The sequence below is a fragment of the Aplidium turbinatum genome, chromosome 9 (genome assembly GCF_918807975.1).
Source record: "Aplidium turbinatum chromosome 9, kaAplTurb1.1, whole genome shotgun sequence".
NCBI classification, from domain to species: Eukaryota; Metazoa; Chordata; class Ascidiacea; order Aplousobranchia; family Polyclinidae; genus Aplidium; species Aplidium turbinatum.
The window spans coordinates 21,533,439-21,560,726 of record NC_137480.1 but is presented as its reverse complement, the minus strand read 5'-3'; the positions used below and the strand labels follow the sequence as shown (position 1 = coordinate 21,560,726).

General features: G+C 35.7%; 2 protein-coding genes across 2 annotated transcripts; both read left to right on the top strand.

Moving 5' to 3' along the window:
• Positions 1-9,132: 9,132 nt before the first annotated feature.
• LOC145776786 (uncharacterized) lies at positions 9,133-17,465 on the top strand. The gene is made up of 10 exons (XM_082588012.1): positions 9,133-9,255; positions 9,643-9,886; positions 10,121-10,574; positions 12,589-12,701; positions 13,394-13,743; positions 13,992-14,120; positions 14,246-14,449; positions 15,438-15,639; positions 16,509-16,686; positions 17,165-17,465. The coding sequence occupies exons 1-10, from the start codon at positions 9,175-9,177 to the stop codon at positions 17,361-17,363; spliced, it is 2,154 nt and encodes a 717-aa protein (XP_082444138.1). The 5' UTR covers positions 9,133-9,174; the 3' UTR covers positions 17,364-17,465.
• Positions 17,466-20,458: 2,993 nt separating this feature from the next.
• LOC145776785 (alkaline phosphatase-like) lies at positions 20,459-26,663 on the top strand. Its single transcript, XM_082588011.1, has 12 exons — positions 20,459-20,513; positions 20,659-20,913; positions 21,343-21,501; positions 21,862-21,940; positions 22,302-22,404; positions 22,747-22,889; positions 23,112-23,262; positions 23,662-23,796; positions 24,081-24,189; positions 24,576-24,710; positions 25,152-25,313; positions 25,939-26,663. The coding sequence occupies exons 1-12, from the start codon at positions 20,459-20,461 to the stop codon at positions 26,076-26,078; spliced, it is 1,626 nt and encodes a 541-aa protein (XP_082444137.1). The 3' UTR covers positions 26,079-26,663.
• Positions 26,664-27,288: the final 625 nt, after the last annotated feature.

The following is a 27,288-nucleotide window of genomic DNA, read 5'->3' as shown; positions in this document are numbered from 1 at the left end:
GATTGCATATTAAAAATGTTGATCGCATATTAAAACGGTTTTTATGGTGTTTAGACTACCAACTAGACGAAATTTTTGTTTTTTTCTCAGTAATTTGTATTGTAGTGACAAGTTTTATTGGGTACACTGTTTCTCCATTCTTTGACAGTCTTATTGCTGTTTTTACAGAAATGCAATTCTTGAATAGACGTTTTCAGAAGAGTGTTTCTTTCGGTCATTGCATACAGACGAACGGATCCGGCAAATTTATGTTATAATTTTCCCACGAAGAGATTATCGTTTACCGTAGTGACCACAAGGACAGAATGGGCATTGGGCATCTCAGTTGGTGCAGAAAGCGACTGGTCCAAAATTGGCAAAAAAACGTCATGCTCAAGTAACCTAATTAGGAAACGATGGCCTAAGGTTTTGTCTACCATCTTTAGTAAGAGTTATCACTTCACAACAAGAAAACCTCCTCCGTTATGCAAACTGCTTGAGAATCAACTTGATTGGGTAGCCTAGGCTACATGCATATAAACACTGAAAGTACCCACGGACATATTCGTGGCAAGTGCCTAATAATTTGATAAAATTTATCCCTCAAATTTAGCACATAGGTTAGGCTACCATTCCCCAATTAAAAAGTATTTGAAATACCAATGAGTCGATGGATTAAAACGAAATGCAAATCCTTGAAGTTAAAATGTAATTGTGGTTTTAATTTTTTATTATGAAGGTATTATTATTTGCAAGCTGGAGAGCAGGAAGACAAGCTGAGAGAGACACGCCTTAAACAGTGGGGTCACGTGTGACGTCTTATCAGGAAAGACGAAGATTATGTCGGAAGAAGAATAAGACAATTGAAAGCTGGTAAAAGAAAGAGAAAAAGGCAGAAAAGAAAATCGAGAGATTATGTGACAGAAGCAGGGATATCTAAACAGTAAACACTCCTGAGTAAATATATCCATGGACAAAATGATGGAAATAATAGGAGTAGCCTAAGGGTGGAAAATGCTGCTGACAGATTGATATGGAGGACTGCAATCTGCACCGGCGACCTTGCTTGAATGGGAATAAAGCCAGAAGGGTGTTACTAATTATTATTTGCTTCAAACAAAAATGTTCATATTCGAATCAAAAAGTGTCGAAACTATCCCTTGTACCATAATAGGCTACATAAATGCAAACTTACATGTAAGCAATGTAAAATTTATGTTTTTATTTGCAACTAGTTACCTAATTGTAGCAATCCAATATCATGCCAATCCAAACACGTTTTTTTTCCTAACAAGCGAACCATTTTAACCCATACGTCATTTCCTACAGATTTTTTTCCATCTATGCTGTTTGAACTAGAAAAAAGAGAACAGAAAATAAAAACTGTTCATACTCGACCTTTCGTCGTCGTGTGAGCGTCTGGGGTCGAGGGTCTATCCTTTTACCACCCCAGATTCACGATGTTCCCGGACTACACTGGAAGGCTACTAGAGAGCAGCCAGTCTTTGGTTTCATCATCCATGACACGCAGACCTTCCATTCCGTTAGGTGGCTTGAAAATGGAACATTCATTGATGATGTGGTCTGCGGTCTGTTCCTTGGCACCACATTCACAGGAGGAGGAAGAGACCATTCCCCATTGGTGCATGGTTGAGCGGAAAAGCCCGACGCCCGTACGGAGACAGTTGAGGCGCACTCATGCCTGTTTTGGTAGTGCTAGACCGATGAGGCGTGTGTCGGCGTCGGGGATGAACGAATAGAGTCTGACCTTTAACAGAGTCTGACCTCGAACAGAGTCTGACCTTTAATAGAGTCAGACCTCGACCTCTAACGGAGAGAGACGAAAAGCGACACGAGAGGGAATAAAAATTACAACGAATACAATTAATTGGATGACTGTTAAAATGTGATAATTCGTAACCTCTTATTGTTTCGTTATTCTATAATGTTAAATTTCATATATTTTATAGACCTAGGCCTACAATACTATACGAACACCTTTTGATAACTTAAGATTATATTCGAGTAACAATTGTGTGAAAATAGTTTAATGGATTTGGATAGTCAGACTAGTTCGGATGTCCATCAGGCAGACAGAATTTGATTAGACAGCCACTTCATTTAAAATTTCAATAAAACCATCCTTAAATTTATGATAGGCTATACTGTAATATTACCATAACCTGTTGCACTAATGCATGTCTAAAGTGTCCTACTGCTCTCTTAAGTAAGGTAGCCTACCAATAGGACACTTTAGTGCGGCATTTAAAACTGAAAAATAAACATGAAGACATAAAAAAAAGTTGTTGAAATGCTTTGAAAATGTTAGCAAAAGTTGAAATTTTTTACAAATTGTGATATGGTACACATTGTTTGTAAATCAATTTAGTCATTGAAGAAAAAGCTATTTTTTCAACTTGGTCCTTGATCTCTTTATCTCAGGCCCCCTCTTGGGGTTCCTATAGTCGATTTGTGCGATTACTTTGTTAGGCCTATATTGAAACTAGGCTTCGGCTACTCTATTTAACAAGCCGAAAAAGTCACTTTATTGAATAGACTATTTCCAATGTATTACTTCTAATTCTAATGTAGATCCATATTACTGGTCAATAACTCTTCTATTTTAATATGGTAATAACTAGCCTTTTGTTGGCCATGCTGTGATTCTGAAAAGTGGTAAAGTTTTTCATAGTTGTGGACTTCCAGTTTATGCATTCTAGACTGTGTAACCTATAATAGGCTAGCACAACTGGAAAAACCTAGGTTTAAGTGTTGAAAAATTTTAATTTTAGTTTGATTGAGAGTATTATTGGAAGTTAAAATCTTTTCATTCTTTTTAAAACGTTGCTCAGCCTAAACCGATTCGGTATTGCACTGCAACTTTTATCGTTGATCGAGGATAGACTGTAGCCAAGACATACTATAGGCCTACGAATTTTGCTGCTTGTTCTGTATTGATTGAGCAATCACGGTGGCGGTGATACGTAAAATCCTGGACGAATTTTAGTTAAATAAAGTTGATGGCGAAACGTAGCCTGTTATGGGGACTGGTAACAAAAGAAAATTCTTTGAATCAAAAGAGTTTTACCTCGAAAGTTTTTACAGTAGGCTATCCAGTATCTAGCTTAAACTTGTCAGTTAGCATAAAAATCTGTTAGGTGGGCCTAAGGATTTTATATGAAAAAAATATCCTAGATCTGTGACATATCCATAGAGACGTGTAAACTCCAGACCCTTCCTTGCTTTAAACACATTTCTCGATAATTGAATTAATTACAATAGTAAAGGATACTGTTGTTGAATAATTTATTGTTGCGTCACATGTGTCTCAAACATGGGATCAAAAATGCACAATCGCTCCTCCTATCTACGCGTCTGACACAGTAGCCTAAACCAAGTGATGATTTATCCTAAAACGATTTAACAGCGACAAGATATTCTTTCCCTTTTTAAGCTGTGGTCACTTTTCTTTAAAGGCAGAATGACAATTAGGCTATGACTTAATTGTAATCTAGTGATTATGAGGTTTAGTTAAGTTAACAAAAGGAACCGAAGGAAAACATGGATGCTGTGTAATTGATTGCGGAAATCTTTATCATCGGACTGTAAAAGTAGTGCTTTCTGGAAGCTTCATGGCAGCTTTTCATACTGTATGCTTACGTTTAAAGGCATTGAAGCACTGGTGAGGCCTCATAACCAAGATTGGTAAAATGATGTTTCCATTTGTTGAAGTGTTGGGTGTGAATTATCCATTCAATAGGCCAAGCTGAATGGCGAGCTGCCCTGGAAGTGCCTTGCTCAAGGGTCAACTCCAAAAGTAAAAGATCTAGAAAGTGGAAGTATTGTATTTCAAAATATTTTAGATGAATAATATTTGTATTTAGTAGTTTATTCCAATTCTAAATGTTGAACTTTTCATGACGATTTTGTTGTAGGCAGTAGGCTACGCCTGGTTGGTTGCAAAAACGTGAAGACTTGTTGCTCTGTGACGTTCGTGTTGCTGTTATAACACAAAGAAAAATATTTATGTAACTTTCGTATCCACGAGTTCTCTTCGGCCTTTAAACCAACTTAATATTGCTAAAAGAAGAAATATCGCTCGTGTCGCGGGTAACCTATTGACAAAAAGACGAAACAATAGGGTTAGACCAATAAACGCGACAAAAGACCAGGAACAATGGATATAAAGTATGCTCATGATACACAAGTTATTACTAGTAAGTTGGGTACAGTACAAAAAGCTTTTTTTTGAATTTTGTTCAATTTTTGAGTGGTTACGTAGTGAAGCAGATTTTATAGCTAAGAGTCGACTTATGTGTTTATCGCAAATAAACAGAGACTGAAGACTCGCAAAGAAAAACAAAAATAGTTTGATATAAATTATCAAATAATTCACAGAAAACTTGTTTTTCAAGAGCTTGTCAGTACATGAAGGTTAGAAGGTTATTATATCGCTAACGAATAATTTCAGAAGACTAAAAACCAATTTACTTATGCCTCCATCGCAGTTACGAATTACTCTTAACGTTTTACTACCGTAGACAGTTTCAGTGCGGCTGTAAAGGGGAACAACAGAGGACATTATTACCATACAGCAATTCCTGCAAATGAGCTTGTTCAACTTGACTCAGGTTCCAAAAAATAATCAGCGCATGTGTGAACAACGGACCATTTCTGCAACTGACGATAAACATTTTTCAACTAACTGCTCAATAGTAAGAATGGTGTACTAGAATGGTGTAGGCTACTAAGAATGGTAATAATAATAATGTTATGGTTTTATTTATTGTCGCTCTACAACAGCTAAGGTCTTTTAGCGACAGGGCTCATTTTTAATTTGTATCAGGTTTACGATGTTATCACATTATTACCCGACTCATTCTCACTGCGCTATGCAGGATAGAACACAATCGGTACCGTTTTTAAAGTCTTCGGTTTGACCCGACCTGGAATCGATCTCAGATCTACCAGCACCAGAGCCGAAGGCGAAACCACTCGGCCACTGAGCATAATAAAAAATGCCCAAGCTCGCAAAGCCGATAAAACTAACCTACCTTTGAGCAAAACACATCTTAAAACAACATTGCAGTCTTAGAAAAGCATGAAAGAGACAAATTTGTATTTTATTACAGCTACAGGCACTACACATTTCAGCCCAGGCAACAACCCTAAATCCATTCCTTTTTTGCTGTGTGTCAAGCAGGAACCAAATTTAGTATCATTTTTTAAAGGTCTTTGTTATAATCCGACTGCAGGGTATTGAACCCATATCCACCGACTACGAGGTGGGCACTTACTGTGTGAAACATCGAGTCTGTAGTGACAATGAAAATATTATTGATAGTAAAAACAGAGAGAGACTGTTCACCAGGCATTTGATAATAAAAGTAATTTGCGTTCTTCCGGTGACTATTTACTAGGTTACCTCCTGATGTTAAAGATGAAACGTCGGAAATACAAAAGCTAGTTATCATCTTTAACGTCAGGAGGTAACCTAGTAAATAGTCACCAGAAGAACGCAAATTACTTTTAATATTATTGATAGTTACTTTTTTTGATTGGTAATCTGCAAGCACCGTCAGCAAAGTGCTTTTGCCAGCTTTGAGACAACCTCTTCTAATAAATAATTAAAACAGGCTGCTTTTCGATTATTGAAGTATACAACAGATGATAAGTTTCTTGTTTGGTTTTGCTAAAAGAAAAACATGCACCTTTTTCTCAATACTCAATGTACAACTGCTTGAGAACTTTTTTTACATTTTACAGTCATCCCTTTTAGTTGTACATTGTTCAAACTTCAAACAAACACAAAATTTAAATCTATTCGATTGCCTTTCTTGTTGTTTAAAAGAAAAACAGCCGGTATTGAAAGCAGAGATTTTAATTATTTATGTCAGGTTAAAACCCGAACATATGTTTGCGTCTTTTCCTTTATTTCTTCATCAATAAAATAAGATCTTTTGCTGTAGCTTTACGTCTTCATTTGTGCCTAGCAAGCGTAGCAGTTGTCAGAAGAGATTTACGAAGGATTAACAAGACAGTTTACTACAAGACAATAATCCAATCAGCCGAAGAGACAGGGCTTAATTTCTAATAGCGCTAGTCGTAACTTAGTTTCTGATACATCTTTCAGAGTTTATTGTGTAAATACAATCATGTCTATTGTCACTACTGTAGATATGTGATTCAAGTGATTGGTTTATTGTTACACATCTAGTTTAGCAACAACAGGAGTGGCCGAGTGGTTAGCGCGTTGGGCTCGCAGTCGAGAGCCTGCGTGTTCGACTCCAGCCACCCGCACTTGCTGTTGTTTCTCTGGGCAAGAAACTTTACGATAATTGCCTCTACCCAGTGATCGATTTCGAGTAATGGGTAGTACCAAATTTAAGTCATAAATAGAGTAGACAACCGGAAACAGACATTGCAGTCGGCTGCAGCGTGGGTCAGGTGTACGTCGGAAGGCGTACACCGATGCATAGCGCTCAAGTCCGCTTTCCCGCAATGCAGGATAAAGATAATAAAACAAACAAAAAAACAAAACAAACAGTTTAAAAAAATCAATTTAACTTGAAAGGGAAAATTGGTGCATAAGTTCCTTTCAGTTTCAACGATCGTGTCTTTATTTACAAATTGTTCCTTAGTAGTTACGAACGTATCCCTCAAAGGTTTAGCAACGTAGCTGAAGTGTTACAATTTTATTCAATTGTTACGTGAGCTGTAGGCTGATTCTATTTGAATAAAAACTTTCTGAATAAGTCATTGAGTAAAACAGACTGTCAATTTTTTAGGATAATATTGACTTTATTCGCCTAATCTATATGTCTTTTAGTTGAGGCATTAGTATTTGAGAAGTAGCCCTATAGCCTATTTATACGTAAAACCGACAGCATAAACATTAAACAGCATTGTGTAGTGGTCTTGATAAAGTCCTTGCTTTCAGTCTATGGCCGACTTAGTAAAATTTGAGTGAGCGAAAAACAAAATTGCACATTCACAACAAGTAATCTTGTGTTTGTATTTACACCAGAGGCATAGAAACAAGTTTTTGTTTATTCGTTTTCAAACTTTGTTTTTGGTTTGGCTTTAAATTATTTATAAAATTGTATAGTCTTCAGGAAGCGCGTTGTACAAGAAGAACAACATTTTCTTTGTGCTCTTGATGATTCACAGAATATTAGCATGCTTGCTTTGAAAATAATTTGGAAAAGATTAAAATGTTTTTTTGTTTCTATGCGGTTTCCTAAGCAAACAACTCACATAAACATTTGGCCGAAATGACAAAATGAGCTTATTCCGAGCATTTTACGCAGAGTTTAAGTGGTCGATAAACAATAGATGTGTATTTGCACTATGCTAACGACAGTTGATCTTTTAAATGTTGTTTCGCCAATGTGTAACTCGATACTTTGATCGTAATCTTGAAACCTTTGCAACAAGCAGTGAACATTTCATGAATTTTGAAGTGTAACCCAAGTTCGGCTGGCATGTTTGTTAGGTCGCACTTTAATTCCTTTATTTAAAAGAAATATGACAAAATCTAAAAATCTTACACTGTACGCTTTACAGCTTCTTCAAGTAGATAATAAACTAGTATTACCAACATCAAAACGTTAACAGACTTTCCAACGGCAGGCAATAAAATTGCGACAAATAAACTCCACCTCAGGAAAACAATCAAGTTAATGCAATTAAAATGTCGCTTGATTTTAATTATTCAAGTAAAAACTGTTTGATTGTTTTTGTGGAGTTTGCTTACAAAGTAAGCTGTGTGAATTTCTCAAATATCACAAACATTACTAACTCTTTACCAGCTCCGTGGCAGAGTGGTTTCGCCTTAGGATCTGGTGCTGGTAGATCTGAGATCGATTCCAGGTCGGATCAACCAAAGACTTTAAAAACGGTACCGATTGTTTTCTTTCTTGCATACAGTAGTGAGAATAAATCGGGTAATAATGTGATGACATCGTAAATCTGATTTAAAAATGAGCTCTGTCGCTAAAATACCTTAGCTGATGTAAAGAGACAACAAATTTACCACAATGATATTACTCATACAGGCAACATAGGCAAAAACTGAAAAGATTCTTTTTTAAATGTTGGCATTATTGTAAGCATACGTGCTGAAAGTGAGACATCTACTCTATTTTTATTAGAAGACACCAAGAGAAAATTCTTCTGGTAGGTAGTTGTGATAAGTTATAGATAAATTAATATTTTAACATTCTTTTAGAAAGAGTAAATGCTGTAGCCTACACCACAACTTCTAGCTACACATAAGGTAAGATTGAATTGTGCAGTTAAAGACTTCAAAAATGCAAAAACAATTCTTAAAAAAAAAAAAAAATTAAACCACAATGCTACAATTGAATAATAGTTAATTTATTTTATTGATATTTGAAAATATAAAAAATCTGGATATTGAAAACGTGTGATTGATATTATTTACAGTGTTTCTAAATGGCTGAGTGGCTAAAGTGTCCTTGTATAAGTAGGTGGGTTTGAGTTCGATGCCCTGACGGGTTAAACCAAAGGATTTTTTAAAAGCTTCCACTAGATCTTTTTCATATTTTGTATTTAGTAACGTAATGGATTTAGGGCAATATCGTATTCGGTTGTTACGTCTTAAAGGCTGCACTGACCCTGTAAAGTCTATACTGTACTTTGTAAAATTTTAACAGCAAACTAAACTTAGAGTAACTTGTAGTTGTAGCCTATTTTTATGGATACAAAACTTTATAAAAACTAATTTAAACAATAAATACTATTAATGCTACAAAAACTGCTCAATACCAAGCAAAAAACAAGCAGAGGAAATTACAACAAATTTAGTACAGTAATTACTTTCTAAAATCTTTACAGTCTGTTTCACCCTAAAAAGGAGATCATCAGAAACTTACGTGACCGTGCTGTTCCAAGATTGCAAATAAATAACAAAAGATGGCGTTATTTGAATGGCACTATAGCCTACATCTTTATTCATAGTGTACTGTATGTTGTCGCAATTAGCACACAATAAAACATGATTAGTATTTTTTATTAGGTTTAGTTTTATTTATAAATGTTAATTTTTCAGATTACACTGGTGGACCTACAAAGTCTACAAATACACTGGACAACGCTTCTCAACCGCCTCCCATAATGTATGATGGGAAAGATGCCCCTGCAGTGTCGGTTTTGGAGAAGGCTACAGGAGGAATGGTTTCATTGAAAATTGAAGCAGACATAATGGCTTACATTCTGTATTGTCATTATGAAGAGTTTGCTCGCATCCAACAGGTTAGAGTCTCAGCTACAACCATACTGTTGAGCAAACCACAAAAAAGGCAAAGTAGAGAGACTACTTGTAAATTCATGTTTATGTTAGCGGATCATTTGGTTTTTGAACTAAAAATGTAAAAGTGCAATTCTGTAGCTATTACAAAGTAAGTGCAAATGTGCAAACGGTACCGAGATCACTGTTTTTTTTAACAGAAGTTCCAACTGCTTCATGTATAGAATAGTGTAATTAACTTCCCAAAAAGTTGCCTTTTACATCGTTTCAACTTCGCCAAAGGCAACATAGATATTTTTGCAAACGTAATTAACAATAATCAATTACTTGTTAGGCTGTGTTTGTGAATAACATTAAAATGCTATTTCTAACTCTAATTCTTTTTTTAACAGACTTATCAAGTCTCAATCACGTGGTCCGGAAAAGATAACAACGTCGTCATTTGCACGCCGTCACGCTCGGATGCTTCTCAACTTCTTCACTTGGCAACTCAGCAATTTCTCTCGTTTTACCATCACATCTCATCGAATCTGGTGGCTTCTCCTCTTTCCAGTCACGTTACAAACATAACACTTCATGAGTACCATAAAGCCACGCACAACGTGAAAAAGTTTCACGCAAAGGCAATGATAAAAGGTATGTATGTACTGTAGGCTCATGGCTACCAAAAAATCTCCAGGTGGCCATAGTAAGCTATGCAACAGCATACAAGATGGGTACACTGAACAATTTATTTTAGTTTATCGGATAAAAGTAGACAGTTTTACAAAAAATAAAAATAAAAAAATAAATAAAGATGGTTTTTCAAATAAACAAAAAGTAGAGATAGAGTAAATAATTTTTCAAAAATTTGTTTTTCCATATTTTCAGAAGTTAAAACAACTGGAAGAATCGTGCTGTATTGTCCTGCTGCTGATGTTAGAGAAGCGAGAAGAACCTTTCTATCAGCCTTGAGAGATGATGACTCTTCTGAATCTTTGGGAGGAGATTCCAATGGTATCAGCAGTGAAGAATTATATGAATCTAATTCATCACATTCCGGTGGAGAAAGTCACAAAAACACTTTAAAAAAGACAAGGCATTTAAACAATGTAAATCAATGCAACCAAGACGTTATCCTCCAGAATAGAGTATCTGCGTCTGTCCAAAACCGTTCCCAACCGTTTGCAAATACGATACACTTTCCAACTTTGCAATTCAAATCAGCTTCAGTATTCCCTCAGTCAAATTATCATCAACCATCTCAATTAGAAATGAACAAAGCTTATCTCGAGGAGGAAAATGGAACGCCTTTTGATGGAAGAGCCTCATCAATGAGACCTAAGTATGAACTAAAATTTTGACCGAAATATAAAAAGCAGCTTTTGCTACTTCAATCTGACAACATGCTTTGACTAGTTTCATTTAGTAGACGGTCTACTTAGCCTATACCTTGTTTACATTGCAAACAAACAAAACAAAACGTTGTTTTTATTTTGTTTTTTGTTTATAAACCAGGCTATCTTGCACTATTAATGATAAGCAGGGCCTCTGAGAGAAATTTTCACTAAGGGTACAAAGAGTCATTCCGTGCCCCCTTCTTTCCGGGCCCCCTTTTTCTTGGGCAAAAAGTGTGATGTTTGCTTAGGCATATTGCACAGGGTGCATCATCTGCCCCTCAGTTTTTTTTTTGATTTTCTGCAGTGGATTAAAATGTTCCTTTTTATGATTGTTGAAGATGTGCAACTTTTCAGATGAATTCATTAACGTCTAGGTGTACCACAATTAGATTAAATTATGTCATTTTGCGTCATTTTGGGGTCATTCCATGGCTACTGGTACAGTTATGGAACCATATGTGGTAATTTTTTTATAAAATTTTATATGTAGAATCTCTGTAGAATTCTGAGAAAAGTGATACCAATTTTACCAAAATCGGCCTAGTACTTTTTGAGATATCGGTGATTGAAAATTTGCCCTTTTCGTGATCGCTCATGCGTAAACGTTAACTTCCGGAAAATTGGTATCACTTTTCTCAGAATTGCACGGAGATTCTACATATAAAATTTCATAAAAAAAAATATGCGACATGTGGTTCTACAACTGTACCAGTAGCCATGGAATGACCCCAAAATAACAGAAAATGACATAATTTAATCCAATTGTGGTACCCCTAGATGCTAATGAATTCATCTGAAAAGTTGCACATCTTCAACAATGATAAAAAGGAACATTTTAATCCACTGCAGAAAATCAAACAAAAAATGAGGGGCAGATGATGCACCCTATAAATGCACACCACACTACATTTTACTGCAGAATTGGACATCTGTGCGCAATAATAGTAATAAAATGGGCTGCAATAAAACTATTATCTTGTGTTGTGCATATCATCTGATCTGTCCCTTGCCAATTTGTGTATCCTGCATTAAATTCGTGTGTCAGTTGTTGATGGTGCTGTTGAGAGGTGTCGCTTATTGTACATCTTTAATGTAAAATTTTTAAATTCATTTTTTTTTTTTTTTTATTTGATGTAGCTTATAATTATTTTTGAAGAGGACACTATGTGGTGTCGAAAACGGTGGATTTGGTAGTTTTTTCATGTTGTTTTTTGTGTGTTTAGAGCGAAATCCGTTAACGTTACTGAGTGTTATGTGTATCTGGTACAAGCCATGCTCTCTACCCAGGCTCAAACATAACATCTTGTTAAAACATAATCAAGTTAATCATCTGACCAATCCTAACCTTTCTTCATTAACTTTTGCATTCACCACATGCCCATTGCCCAGCACAAGCAGAGGTGAACGAGAGAAGTCACTTTTTTAACTCTGGCTCCGAAAGTATTCTCCGGCTCCTGCTCTAACTAAGAAATTCATTTTGAAGTGAAATAAGCGTGAAACTACCTTTGTCAAATAGTTTTTAAAAAACACAAAAAAAACACCCAGGATTTTTGCCCGGGTTTTTCTCAAACCTGCTTTTGCTACACTATGCCCCCCAGGACAGGAGAATAACTAACTTTTATGATTTAATTTAGGGTGCTTTTAACAGAACATTTCTGCACGTAAAGCATTAAATTACCACTTTGGGCCCCTAATTTGCTCGCAAAGCACTCGATTACTTTTCTGGGCCCTTTTTCTAGATTACGGACCCCCCAGGACTAACGAATAACAACTTTTATGCTTGAAATCAGTCGTTTAGGATGGTTTTAACCAAATATTTTTCTGCGTAAACTACAAAATCACAATTTCGGGCCCCCCAACAAACACAGGCCTGGGCCCTCAAGAGTACGCCATACCCTCCGTACCCCCCTCTTATAGGCCTTGATGATAAGTATATGCTTTTTACCATTTTTTTTTCAGATTGTCGGAAGAGACCGCATCATCCAATGGTTCGTCCGGATATGGCAGCCATCATGGGACAATGGGTCCACACTTCAGCCAATACGCATCAATGCACGATCGTTCCGGCTCTGGTACATGCTTGTCACTCTTTGTTGGTGTCGTTGCTTTGAAAAAAGCAAAATCCATTTTTGTTCTCTACAACTGTTTTTTTTTTTTCTGTGAATTTACTTGAAATTTAACAACTTAAATTGTAAAAAAAAAAAGTAAAAATGCAGAGGTAAGTCGGTAAGCAGTAGGGAGGATTAGGTTGCAGCCTACATTAGATTAGTACCAAGTACTTGCTACAGCTCAATACTGTTGTTGCTAAGTAGCCTACATACGTGATGCTCTCCACCGCCTTATACACTTATAAACCCTGTAGCAGATGTGCACAGGAATTGAAGTTTTGGAGCATTCAGAAATCGGAGTCTCCGGTTTCGGCAGTAGTCAGAATAGAGAGGGAGTCTGAAATTCTTGCAAAAAGTAGGGGCCGGGTTAGAGCTGGAATTTGATTTTTTACCACTTGATTTTTTTAGCTTATAATTATTTACGCTGTACTGTACTTGGCGTAGTTGTTATGTTGTATACTTCTATTGGCTTTCCTTCTAACGGCAAAACACATCAAACTATGTCAATCAACTGATGTTGCAATAACGTAAACTCACCACGAATATGTGCGTGATTGTCTTCCGTATGTGCTGAGTAAATTTTTGATTTAAACTGTCATCAGCTACTCTTTTCTATTAAATACAGATGCTTACAACTATTTAACTATTATACACAGGAGGAAGCTTTGAAAGCACAATCCTTCCAGCAATAATACCAGCACACAACAAATTAAAGCACACTCATTCATCTCCGACACATCTAAATACAAGCAAATCTTCAGCTGAGAAAACATCTCTACCTCCAGATTACGACAGTTTTTACTACAACGATATACAAAGCAGTGGAGTTGTTAGTCCCCCGAGAAGAGCTCAAAGACCAAACACTCAGGAAAGTTTGTTGGACTCTCAGAAAGGGAGTTACTTGTATCATCACGATGGCGCTAACAAGCAATCAGACAAACGGTCCAATCCACACGAAGATAGATTTGCTTCTGTGTTAAAATGGAATACTTTCACCAAACAAAAAGTAGGTTGTTTTTATATCTAGTAAACAATGTGCCATTTTAGGCGATACAATTCTTACTTTGATACCTCAATTAATTCATTGACGTTTGTCAGTATATTTTATTTCAGAATCCTTATATGCGATTAGCAATGAACAGATAACGTACTTATAATGACGGTCTTTTTATAAAACAAGTCATAATAAGCAAGCTAATGACATCCATTGGATTGCTTGGCTTGTGACCATGTGACCTACTTCCTATGTTTCAGAATGGAAACACCGACCACCCACTGACAAGACACGACAGCCAACCATCTTCCTTGCTCAAGAAACCTTCTATCATTCCGCAACTAAAAAGCCCCTTTCGATTCATACAACACCATAAGAAGTATTTTGAGGTACTGTTTTTTTGTTATTGATGTAGTTTTGTTTGCATCACTTTTCAAACTAAATATCTACACCTTTTAAACAGTTGTGCTTAGTTCACGCTTATGGTCAAATGTTGAATTTGCTTCTTCGGCAGGTCACAACACCCACTGGTTTGGTCATAGAAGTTCACGAGGGTGACGTAACTGACTCAGGCTGTGACGCAATAGTAAACGTCACAAACGAGCACCTACACGTGACCGGAGAGCTGGCATGGGCCGTGGCTAAGCATGGGTCCTTCGAAATTCCGAAACATACTAAATTTCATGTTGCCATGCACGGACCAGTTATGGAATCAAAGGTAGGTTGAGCCACGTTTCGAGATTAGATTGAACACTAAAAAGGCTTTATTTAAGTTAAAACAATACTTACAACTTAAACCAGTATAGTCCATCACCTAGCCAATTCAACTTTTTTGAAAACTAAATTAAAAATTAGTAATGTTGTTAATTTTTGTGTTGCTTCTCAACTCCTAAAACTTTTGCGACTAAACCTTTCAAACTTACGCTTACGCTACTATATCATGCTAACGTGTGACCACATTCACAACTGGAAAAATATCAAACTTTTTTACATCGATTAAACGTCCTGGTCGAGATGAATTTATACTCAAGCTTACGCAATATAAATTAAATTGAAGGTACCTGTAGGTCTGGAGTCATGAAAGTTTGCAGGACTCGTTAAGAATAAATTTGATTCCTGCCATAATGCCCCCAGGCCGCTTTGCATTTCTGCTGCAAGAGATCTACCTTAATTTTATTTTTTAAATTTAACCTACCTTAACTTATTTTTAAATGTTTATCATTATTGTTCCTTCGAGTTGGAGACCTGCTTGAAGTATAATGACTCAGGAACATTTAAATCATTATCAGGGAGTAGTCGGGGGAAAAAATTGCCCCTCCCTCTTCTTGAAATATTTGAAATAAACATTTTGACTTGTGTTACAGCATCTTTTAACAGAGTCTTAGCATTGATTTAGGCCAAAAGCACTTTCAGAATGCGCAATTTTGTGGTATTTTTGTTTCTATTTTTTCTGAGGAAGGCGCCCCAGACCCCCTCCGGGTGCTTCGTCTTTCCTGACTCATTACCTCGCTCACTAACATGTGCAATAATACTGATTTGCCCCATTCCTTGAAATTTTCTGCTGACTACCACCTTGGTCATTATAATTTCAAGTTTTTACCTAACAGTCCTCCACTTTACTAGTTGTTACTTTTTACTACTTGTTACTTTTTACATTTTAGTTTTGCTAGGTGTTACTTTTACAGTCCGCCTACTTTACTTTACAGGTTGTGGTAACGCCTAGTGTCGGTCTGCCTAGCGCTAATATCATCCACGCAGTGGCGCCAAAGTGGAATAAAAATGACATAAAAAAAGGCAAAAAACTTCTTTACAACACTTACAAGAATATCTTCAACATCTGCAATGTTCAGTTGAAAGCGAAAAGTCTCGCCCTTCCTGTCATAGGTTTACAGTGTGCAGGAAAAACCGGTGCGTGATCTCATTCTTCTTATTCACATTGTATAATTTTAATAAAGAGGTGACTTTCTTCAACCACAGACAGATAAAACCAAGGAACCACGCGGCATTTAACATAATACGTTAAACTTCTTCTTCTTGCTTATGAGGCAACAATTCAGGCAACATCTCCCAATTGTTGCAACCAGAGTATTGTCTATACGTTAAACTGAACGTAAACAAATAGTTTATAATTTATGTTCAGTTTAATGTATTATGTTAAAATGCCGTGTGGTTGCTTGGTTTTATCTGTCTCTTATTCACATTGTTTGACAAAATGTAGTTTGGTCAAAGCATCCAATTGTCTATTCTTGCTCTTGTTGTATTTGTGCTTTTAATTTAGTCAAGATATGTTGGCAAAATCTTTATTGAAAAATCATTTCTTGAGTCCAGTAAATTTATTTTTTATGAGCCCATAGTCATTTTTGATTGCTTAAGTTTTGAATGTGAAATGAAAACACAGCATATCTTTAACATCCTTTAGAATTCCTGACGATAAATTGAAACTGACGAAAAATCTATTCACTTTAAAAAAAATCTTCACTGTACCAGAAATAACAATAGTAGGCTATAGATAATGTGAAATGCCGTAGTTACCAAATATACAATAGCAGGCTATAATACACAATGCTGTATAAACTGTATATAACCAGAAATGTAAAATCACCACGCTGAGTTACTTTGTAGTAATAAGGCGTACTGTCTAGTGTACGATTACTGCACTGAGTAGGCCTTAAAGTTGAAGCAGTGGCGCCATGTCTGCAGTTATACTTATATACATTAATAAATTATTAGATTCGACAAAATATGAACAACATGAGAATGTGGATTAATATTTGCAGATGACTCTTTTCCCTTCCACATTGCAACAGAAGTAATGTATCAAGCTTTGATCGCTTTTCTAAAACTTGGCTCCACAACGTTACGTCACATCCGGTATATTGATAACGATCCAGATAATGTCAACCTCATCGTGACGTCTATTAAGCCGAAGATAGAAAATGTGACGTATGACGCAAGGTGCGTTACGTAACAATGTGGTTTTGAAATCGTGTCTAATTCGTTGTGCACTTTGGAAAAAATATTTTGTGTTACCGCAAGTTTTCAAACATCCTTGCACACTGCCCTCAGCAGTTACATAGCCTTCATTTCGTATCTTCACCCTTTTGCACTAGTTGGCTTGTTAACATAGACTACCTGATACTGTATACAGAATATCATAGTTGTAGACAAGTAAAACAGAATATTTAATATTAGCAAAGGTTTTAGCAACAATTAATTTACTTATATCTGAATAAATTTACGTGATACCGAAGGTTTGTTTCATTCCTCCCACGCTTGTTTCAAACGTGTTGCACATGCATTACTCCATTGTTGCACGAAATCATAATATTCAACATTGAAAGACTCTCTCAGTGTCGTGGGTGAAATTAGTCTGTCTGTTGTGTATCGAATCAAAGCAGGAATAGTCATTTTTTTTAATTTATGTATTTTTCAGATTTTTAAGCCAACATCAACCTCAGCGCAACATGGCGTCCGTGACAAGTGATGTCACAATTTGCAGCGACAATACCAGGCCAGGGAATGGCTCGCCTCGACTGATGATGTCACCAGTATATGACGTCGGAGATGCTTATTATAACAGCAGAACGCTTCCTAATGCTAACGCCAGAGGAAACACATTAAAAAGACGATAAATATCGCTTCTTTGATGTCTTGCAAAGTGTTATCAGTAACAGACAGACGAAGGATGAAATCCATACCTTTATTTTTAACTGTTTGTTTCAAAGTGGAATAAAAGACGCACACAGGAAATATTGTTGTGGTTCTATCGAAACTATTTCACTCTGACGGCGAATAACGTATTGAGATCTGTGTTTGCATCTTTAAAATATAATTTTGCCTTTGATGCAAAGCTGCAAAGCTTTTTGTTGCTAACCTATAGCCACCTAACTTTTCTTGTAGTAACCTACTAATTCTGCAATTCAGCCATAGCAAAACTAAAAAAGAAAAAACATCTTTCACAAAACAAAAAAGGAGGTTTTTAACTAAAATTGAAATCAAGCTAAAGCCTGCAAAGGACATTAGTTGTTTTACAAGGAAAACGTTTTAAATGAGGAAGTAAAAGTCTTGTTGCCAGGGAATTGTATCATCCATTAGCCTAGATGCCGCTGAATGGAGAGCAGTTAACGTGCGTTGCTCAAGCGCACACTCCGAAAGTCGAACCAGCGCCGCTTGATCTTGAAGCTTCTTCGTTCCAGGAGTCACGCGCAAACCAACTGAGCTATCGGGGCTAACCAACCGAACTGAACACGTAATCGAAGTAGACCTTCATATTTCCAATGTTGAATACAAAACTTTTCTATTTCATGTTAAAGCTTTCAATCACGATTACAATGCATTGTGAAATAAAAGTTATCTGTACTTTTTCTTTCTGGATTGATCGATTGAAACGTCACAGTTTCAGAGTTCATATGGAGGACATGTCATTAATGCAGTCGTTAACTCGTGCATCAGTTATTCAGCTACTAATACATTAACTGAAATTATAAATTCCCCATTTGTGATATGAAAGTAATCATGCATAATTTACATTTAAAACAAAACATGCCAGCTCATGTATACAGCATTTTGATAAAAGCAGTGTGTTCATTTCATATAAATGCAATAGGTTGAAAAGTTAAAGAAAATCAAACTATAAAAAATGAACGAATTTTAACTGCGTTTATTTTATGGTTCTAAAATGCGCAGAAATGATGTTGCAATGCTAAATGAAATAAAAAATACCTGTTTCTCGAAAACAATTAGACAAGCAAAAAAGTAACATCAAGATAGTTATGCCCTGTACCCCAAGCTTCAAATGATTTGATTTTACGCCATCAGTCCATCATTGACCTTTGTAGGGTCATTGAGGACACTGTGACGTATGTAGTTGATGGACACAATTAAGCATTTTTGAACATAATGTAAGAAAAGTGGTGTCACACTTGTGTAATCCATGTTTCGTTTGTAAGAAACCGTTTTATATTCAGAATTGCTTTCATCCGAGCATTTCCGGACTTGGATGCAAAAGGAAGCTTTTATTATTTCAAATAAATCACCTCTCAAACAATGACTCATCATGAAATCATCGCCATACATTGCAGTTATAGGAACGAATTGCATCCTGATTGTCTTAAAACAATATATTAAGTACAGTTTTAATATAACCATCTATTTGTATCAATCAATCAGACCCCACTTAAAATCGAGGTCGACTAGGGGTGACTATATAAATAACTCGTCTCTCTTAGCCTAACTACTCATGCAGCCTACAAGCGAAGGAATGAGAGATCTGGTACGGCATTCGAAAGGGCGCCGGTTCGACACTGCTCAAGGGCATATGACTGTGTGCTTGGCAGAAAACTTAAAGGCATGCCTGAAGATTGGCTTTCTTGCCTTCCCGTCTACTTGATTTAAATCTTCAAATACCCAACATAAGCCTGGATACGACAAATGTACCAAGTAAACACGTTAAAGTGAATATGATGATAGTCTTCATTTGCACTTTGCAATTCATAATCCATGTAATCTTGATTAGTTATGTGGAACAGAGAAGCGAGACATTTAGCTGACCTCTATTCTATGCCGATATTGTTTTTTTTTTTAAGCTAATCGCATTTTTATAAAAGCTTGGACCTGGTCATTTATTTTTTAGACGTAAACACAGAATTGTGGTTGTGTACACCTATTTTCTGCAAACTTGATCAAATACACTATGAAAACACTGAAAGTGCATCTGATTATGCAATATTTTGATTGCGTGCATAGGCGTGCAAGACATCACTTAGTGTTACATCATTCTTATGGCATAGTCTAAACCCATTGAGCTTTATTTCAAATAGTGCGTATTCCTAATGGATTGACAGTTTGTGAAGTACTGAACGTTTTCTTAGTAGGCCTATTATGTATTAGATGCAATTTTGACGTAAATTGCAAAGTTCGTCACTGAATTGACGTTGTCAAAATGAAATCGATTTATTAAGTTTTTTCTCATTGCAAAATCTGGATATAAAAGCAAAACCAAGATTCAATTCTTTACAGAGATAGAAGTTGGAAAATTAGAAAGTATTTATTCTATTTAACTATGGTAAACTACTGCATAGGCATTGAATACTCATTTCTTGGGAGATGAACACTTTCTCTAGTTTTGAGTTCATCTAGACACTGACCCCTGAGAGTTGGCACTAATAGGAGATGTTTAGAATATGTTCCATTGTCCAGCAAGGGCGATATTGAAAAGTTAATATTGAAGGCTTAACGTTTCTGCATCATCACTTTACGATACCGGCTTCAGCATCTACAATGCATATTACTTCTTGGCAATTAATTGATACCGCCTTGCATTGGCTAAACAACCGAGGCAGTGAAATTACGTAATGGCTAAAACATTTTAAAAACTTGTAGCGTTCTTAAAATGTACAAGTTTATTCATAAAAATGTTTACCTAAATATAGGCTATTGTAGCGACTAGTGGAAGATTCAGTGCTTAATCTAAAATCTGCCACTCAATTCCAAAATTTTGGGGTCAGAGTTTAAAAAAACAGAGTAAAGAAATAAAAAAAAAATCTTTGCTACGTGAGATACCTGCAACAGGCAAAGAATGTTTAGAGCTTAATCCAATCTAAAGTTTACATCTTGGGCTCCTTCCTGATTGTACAATTTCTTACCAGTGGCTATATTACATTTTTGACAGATTACTTACTTTGTATAAACTTAAAGATATTAAACTTGTTTTTATAAATTATTCATAATGAAGACTGTGAAAGCATTTGTATTGCTAGTGATGATCAACACTGCTCTGACAAGTAAGTAATAAGCTGAAATTTACATGAGAAAAAATAACTTTCTTTGGGTCTCATTTAAAAAAATAAATCTTCTCTGGTCAATTTGTAAATAACTTCTCAATTGTGAATAATAAAAATTAACAACTTGTAACTCTTGTTTCTTTAGGAAATCCAGCTGAGCAGACAACGGAGTACTGGAACTCTGTTACGGATTTTGAGCTCTTCCAATCACGGCAAAAATACGAGTTCTTGAACACCAACAAAGCAAAGAACGTCATTATGATTGTTGGTGATGGTATGAGTCTAAGCACTGTCACAGCTGGAAGAATTGCCATTGGACAAAAGTTTAAGAAAAGTGGTGAAGAACACATGACGTCACTGGACAAAATGCCCCATTCCGGGTTATTGAAAACCTACAGCAGTAAGCTTTTACTCAAGTTTAATCCTAGTATTAGCATGTACAACTATTCAATAACAACAATTACAATTTGTTGTTATGTAGATATTCACAATTTAAATTGTGCCGAGATAAGCATAGGTCTGTATTGGACATGTCAAACTGTCTTTTATAACTAGCGACTACATATCAGAAGAAAAAAAATTATGCTGCTCCCTGATGGGCAGTTTACAGTATAAACTAGGCTACATACAAGCCTACCGTAGGCCCACTTATTAATTTATTTCGCTACCTTTAAAACTACAATGTATGACCTCTTTAAAAACGCAACCCATAGGCCTGCAGGTAGTTTGAAACGCCTTTGGCCTGATTTGTTACAACCATAGTTTCAGTACCAAGCTTTTTTGATGACTTTGTAAATAACGCATATTTATTTCACCTCAATTTTTTCAGTCAACCATCAGACACCAGACAGTGCCTCGACAGCAACGGCCTTTATGAGTGGGGTAAAGACTAACACTGGGTTTCTTGGTGTCAACGCTAAAGGATCGACTTGCCTCGGAGTTAACAAAAATTCTGTTAAGAGCTCATTGGAATACGCTGCTGAAGCAGGTAGGCTGATACGTTGCAAGAAAGTTGAAATTTTAACTACCTTCAAATGTATCGTTAAATGGCGTCTGTCACCACCCTATAGGCCACAGCGAAGTGACACTTTTACAAAACTCTTACGAAGAAGCATCACTTGATATTTGAATAACCCCTGAAAAAAAAAAACATGAAACAAGTAACGCATCTTCAACAAATCATCAAACGTTGCTACATGATTTAGCTTGATAGTTTGTCCGTAGTATTTTTGCTGCGATAAGATTTATTTGAAAGTCCATGTAATAAATTCTAAGCAACTTCCTCTGTGATCAAGGTTTCGATTTTTCTACTAAAATTATGTATGCAAAATAAAACTCTTCACGTCAGGTAAAGCAACGGGAGTTATCACAACAACTAGAGTACAACATGCCACACCAGCAGCTACTTATGCGCATGCGCACAAACGGTGAGTGCAAAATGCTAATACCTTTCTCTTGCCTACTATATACCGTACTTTACAGAAGATGTCAAAGCTATTAGTTTCTAATTGATGTCTTTAACTTAGTTGCTGCATAAAAACATGTGAAACGCAAATTTTCTGTTTGTCATCTTTGCATTTAATATGAAACATTGCTACTGAACTCAAACCATCATTACAAACTTACAATGAATAGTATAAATGGCTCTTGCATAAAAAACCTAAGTAACCTACAAAACAATAAGTTCTTTAATACATCTCTTCATAATGAACTTGAATCTCATTTAACATTTAATCAACAAATCAAGTTGCGAGCTTTTAGTAAACGTTTTCCTAATGAATTTTATAGAAGCTTCTATTCAGACCGATATTATCGTCCGTCCGAAAGAAGGTACAAAGATCGATGTCCAGACATTTCTATGCAGCTGTTCAACAAGAGAAAAGATATTCAGGTATTACAATACAATGTATGAACTGAAGCCGATTGAAGCTTTTGTATTAAAAATGTTAACAAAATTAACTGGTGTACAATAATATGTAAAAGGTAGGTAAAGTGGTTATTAACTGTTGGTTTGATTACATTGTAACTTCTACGGGTTCAGATACAATATATGGTTGACCGAGTATTATTTACATGTAGCACAGTGGTATATAGCTTATAGCTTACACTATATAGCTTACACTATAAGAATTTGCGACTCTGTAGGTTTAGCAAATTGTTAAATTAAAAAATGTTAGTACCATTTTAAACTTTACAAAGTACCAGAGTTTCCATTTTATTTCATAATTTACAGGTTATAATGGGAGGAGGAAGAGCACATATGATCCCTATCAATGAGAGAGACCCAGAGTACACCACCACGTTCGGCGAAAGAAGAGATAGGAGAAACTTAATTAACGAATGGATGGACGATTTAAACAAAGAAAACACAGCTCGGTATTATGATAAGTATTTAGACAGTTGAAACTTATTGTCAGCAAGTTAACTACAGTATTCTAATTTGCATTATCTTATACACGATAATAAAATCTTCATATTTGTTTATACAAGATATTATGTGTATGCATTAAAATAACAACATTTGTTCTTTGATGTAGGCTTAACCTATTTTAGGCTACTTTGATTTTGCATACATTCAATAAACTTGTGGCGTTTCAGATATGTTTGGAACAAAACTGCCTTTGAAGCTATCGATCCTGAAAGTACTGACTATCTGATGGCTCTGTTTAGTCCTTTCGATACTGAGTTTGGATTTAGAAAAAGACTGGACAAAGCGGGGGAACCATCTCTCCCAGAAATGACTGAAAAGGTGAAAATCTTACTTTGACTTCGTTAAAACCTTTCTTAGTATCTAATAAAACTGCAGCCCATTAAGCTTAACGACACAGTGTCATTGAGAAATATTTACGATTGATAGGACATATGACTTTCTAATATGTTTACATGTATAAAAACCACAGGTAGGCTATATTATGCACGTATTTCCAATACATACACAATGTACTGCGCGCTATTTTTTATTAACCACTTTCGGACATAACCGTTAACGCAGCGTCTAAAGATTTTACGACACGCAGCCAGTAAGTGATAACATACAGTCGTGGCCAAAAGCTTAGGACTACCCCTAAATATTTGGCCCCGACTGTAGTTCAGAAAGAGTCAGCAAGTTAAGTGAATCGCTAAATATTCAAAACTTACAATCATCCAGGCCATCAAGATTCTCCGAAAGAACAAAAACGGTTTCTTCCTTGTGATTGAAAGCGGATTGATTGACAAAGGACATCACATGGGAAGAGCTCAATTTGCCATTGAAGAATTTTATGAGCTGGAAAAATCGCTCGACGTATGTAGATTTAAGGAAAACGACTTAAATGTTTTATAATGAATCATCTAAAGTTTATTTTTTAAGTCCACTACAATATTCTCTTCAGTGTGAATTTGGAGACATTTTGTTACACTTTGTAGGCTATATCTTGTTTATTTTCATCTGATTTTTCCAGATTTTACTTTTATCACCTTCTGATGTCAACCACATCTTATCTCTATAAGATTATACTTGAGCATTTCTTTTCATCTAAAAATATAGAAAATGTACATTAGTTAAAAACGTACATTCGTAAACTACAGATTGCAAGAAAGTTGACTGACGATGAAGACACGTTGATTGTCACCACTGCTGATCATGGACACATGTTCATGTTTGGGGGATATTCCAAAAGAGGAAATAATGTTTACGGTAAATCTAGCGTTTTTGTTGGTAGCCTGAAGAAAGTGTTCTCCGATCAATCAATCACTGGTTTATATTTTTCTAAAATATATTAATATCACGATAATACACTGGTGCTTTACATACTAAAATGACAGAGGAAGAAAGCAAAAGTGATTTATCGCAAAATAAAGCTTAATCTGTTGCTTAAATTTTAGCATGGAAACGCAGTTAGTAAACACAGTGTTGCATGTAAGCTATCGCTGCACTTACTTAGTTAAATTTGACCATAAAATAATCTGAAACATAAAAAATGCACAACCATTTTTCAATTATATTTTTCAAAACCTAATAGCGTGCATGCAATGCAAAATGTGGTACATTTGACTTTAATTTTAAGCTTTACTATTTGACAGGACTTGCTCCTTCAAACTCGTCACCGCGAAGAGCAAAAGATGGAAAGTATTACACCTCTATTCTTTACGGAAACGGTCCTGGTTACGCTGTTTCTCCAAAAACAGGGCGACAGGCAGTGAACGCTGCGCGAACTGGTAAGCAAAAGCTAACAGTTCAGTCATTGGTTCCAACTTAAAGAGAATAAACTTAGGAAACGACCATTTGGCAATTTTAGTTCTCCTTTTCAATGTCCATTGCATAGTGATATACATATAGCAGTCGTGAAGTCAGTAGGTATTCAGCAGTAGTGGGCATGTAACAATATCTTTAGTAGACTTATATAGGCTATAAAAATAATTTATGACCATCATTCTAGTTAGAAAAATCAACTTGGAAATAGCCTATCACAACGTAATATTATCACTAGAAAGTAAGCTATCAGGCTGCATAGGCAGTTAGACACTTTTGTTTGAAATTGTTGTTTTCTTAGCATGGAGCTTATACATACTTTTATAACCACCTCTTAGTACTTTCGCAAAGAGTGAAATAAACGACACAATTTAGATAATTAGTAGAAACACAACCATGTTTTGCAGTTAGGCGATGGTACAGACAACAAAGTGCTGTTCCACTGGTTGCTGAAACCCACAGTGCAGAAGATGTTATTGTCCTTGGTTCCGGCCCAATGGCTCATTTGCTGAATGGAGTTCATGAACAGACTCATGTTGCAAGTGTCGTCCAATTTGCGGCTTGCTTAGGTAATGTCTTTTCTTATAGTGGATGGTAAACTTGTTATTTTTACCTTATAGTGGTTTCGGACCTTTTAATTTATACATGTAAAATGTTACCAGGTTTGCAGTTGAAAATTGAATGAGGCTGTTCACCAGGCATTTAGTTAAACAACCTGATGCGTTCTACTGGTGCAAGTTAAGCTTCAGCTTAACTTGTACCAGTAGAACGCATAAATTTTTGCAGTTAATGGTTTCTTATTAGGGCACTGATACAGTTATTTGGTCTACTATACACGTCGTGATAATTTCAATAAGGACTATTAATCACAATCGTTCAAACCATAGTTTTAATTAGAATGTAAAAAATATTTCACACAGTTTATGTTACCTTTTAAAAATATGGCCTAAAATATGTAGTGTTCTCTAAGAGTAAGTCCACAAAAGGAAAAACTTTAAAGACAATTCGAGTCTATTACAGTAGCGAAACCTTTACAACAAAGAACTACTTTCAAATTTACTAATTTTCGACTCTTGATACAGGAGTAGCCTTTGATAACAACTGGCTATCCGTATTGTTTCCCACTTTTGGTGATCAGTACGACTACAGTCATAGCATGTTGTGAGAATTTATTAATTCGTAACCGTTGTTCAGGCGAAAAATATCAAAATGAAGACCATTGTCAAGACAGTGCCTCAACCGAAACTAGACACAGAAGCGGAACGGTTGAAGATATTGTAGATGATATTGGAGAGCTGGACGATTCTGTGGTCGATGATTGGATGTTTAAGTGAAAAGTGGATTATTTTTTACAGTTTCATGTTGTTGAATTTTTTAAAGATGATATTTTGTACACTTGATGCAACTTTAAAAAAAAAAATGCAACAAAAACGTCATATAAGTTTCTAAACTACAATGATACGCTTTATCATAAAGCTTGCACAACAAAAACCCATCATTTTGTTTTATTATTTTTACTATTTATTTGCATCACTTTTTAGGATAAAGAAACTTTAAAGAATCAACTTCACTCATCAGACAACATTTCTTTTATTTGCATTTGCCAATATTCATCACTATTTGTAATTCTAAACATATTTTGTTAACATTTCTTTTACCACTGCTATTTAACTGACTGCATGCTATTTACAGTGCAATACAATTGATCCCATATACTTGAAGTAATAACCTTTGTCGTTATTTGCTAGGTTTTACCTTGTACATTGTACAAAACACGTCAAAAATATTATTTAAATAAATATTGTATTTGTAACCAAGTTACTTGTATTTTATATATTGAGTAAAACTGCTTTATAAGATTTTGAGTTGCTTTTGAATAACCCAATCTTTTGTGTATGCGTTAATTTTTATTGTACACAATAAAAGATCATCAAAGCATTTGTATTTGTTTATATGATTAAAAATTTCATGAAAAACACACAGTAAGTTTTACATTCATAGTAAGCTACTGTAATGTGTATAGAGTGGTTTTCATTTTTTAACCAAATTTATTTCATACCGATCAGTGAACATTGCAATAATTTTTCTTTCAAAGTCCAAGATATCACAAACCGAAAAATCTATCGCCAAAATTTCAAACTGACAAGACAGATAGTGCATGCTGATGTTAGTTCTTGAAAAGCACTTTTGTGCGAAATGCACTTTTTACGTCACTTTTCTACATGATTAGTTGATGTGAGAACCTTTATTCTCGGATTCTTTGACAGGCTGTTCCTTGCACTTTCACATACTTGTAGAGGCTTTGAACCACCAACGCACCCGGTTGCCGAGTTTGACAAAAATAAATTGCCGATTGTTGAAGTGTTGTCTATGAATTATTCTATCCACAAGGCGCTGCTGCTGAATGGAGAGCTGTGCTTGAAATACGTTGCTTAAGCATACACCTGGAGAGTCAAACCAGTACCACCTAGCGAAAAAAAACACAACTAAAATACGTTAGCAATGCGAACACGAAGGCAGAGTGCAAGGATATGAAACTTCCAG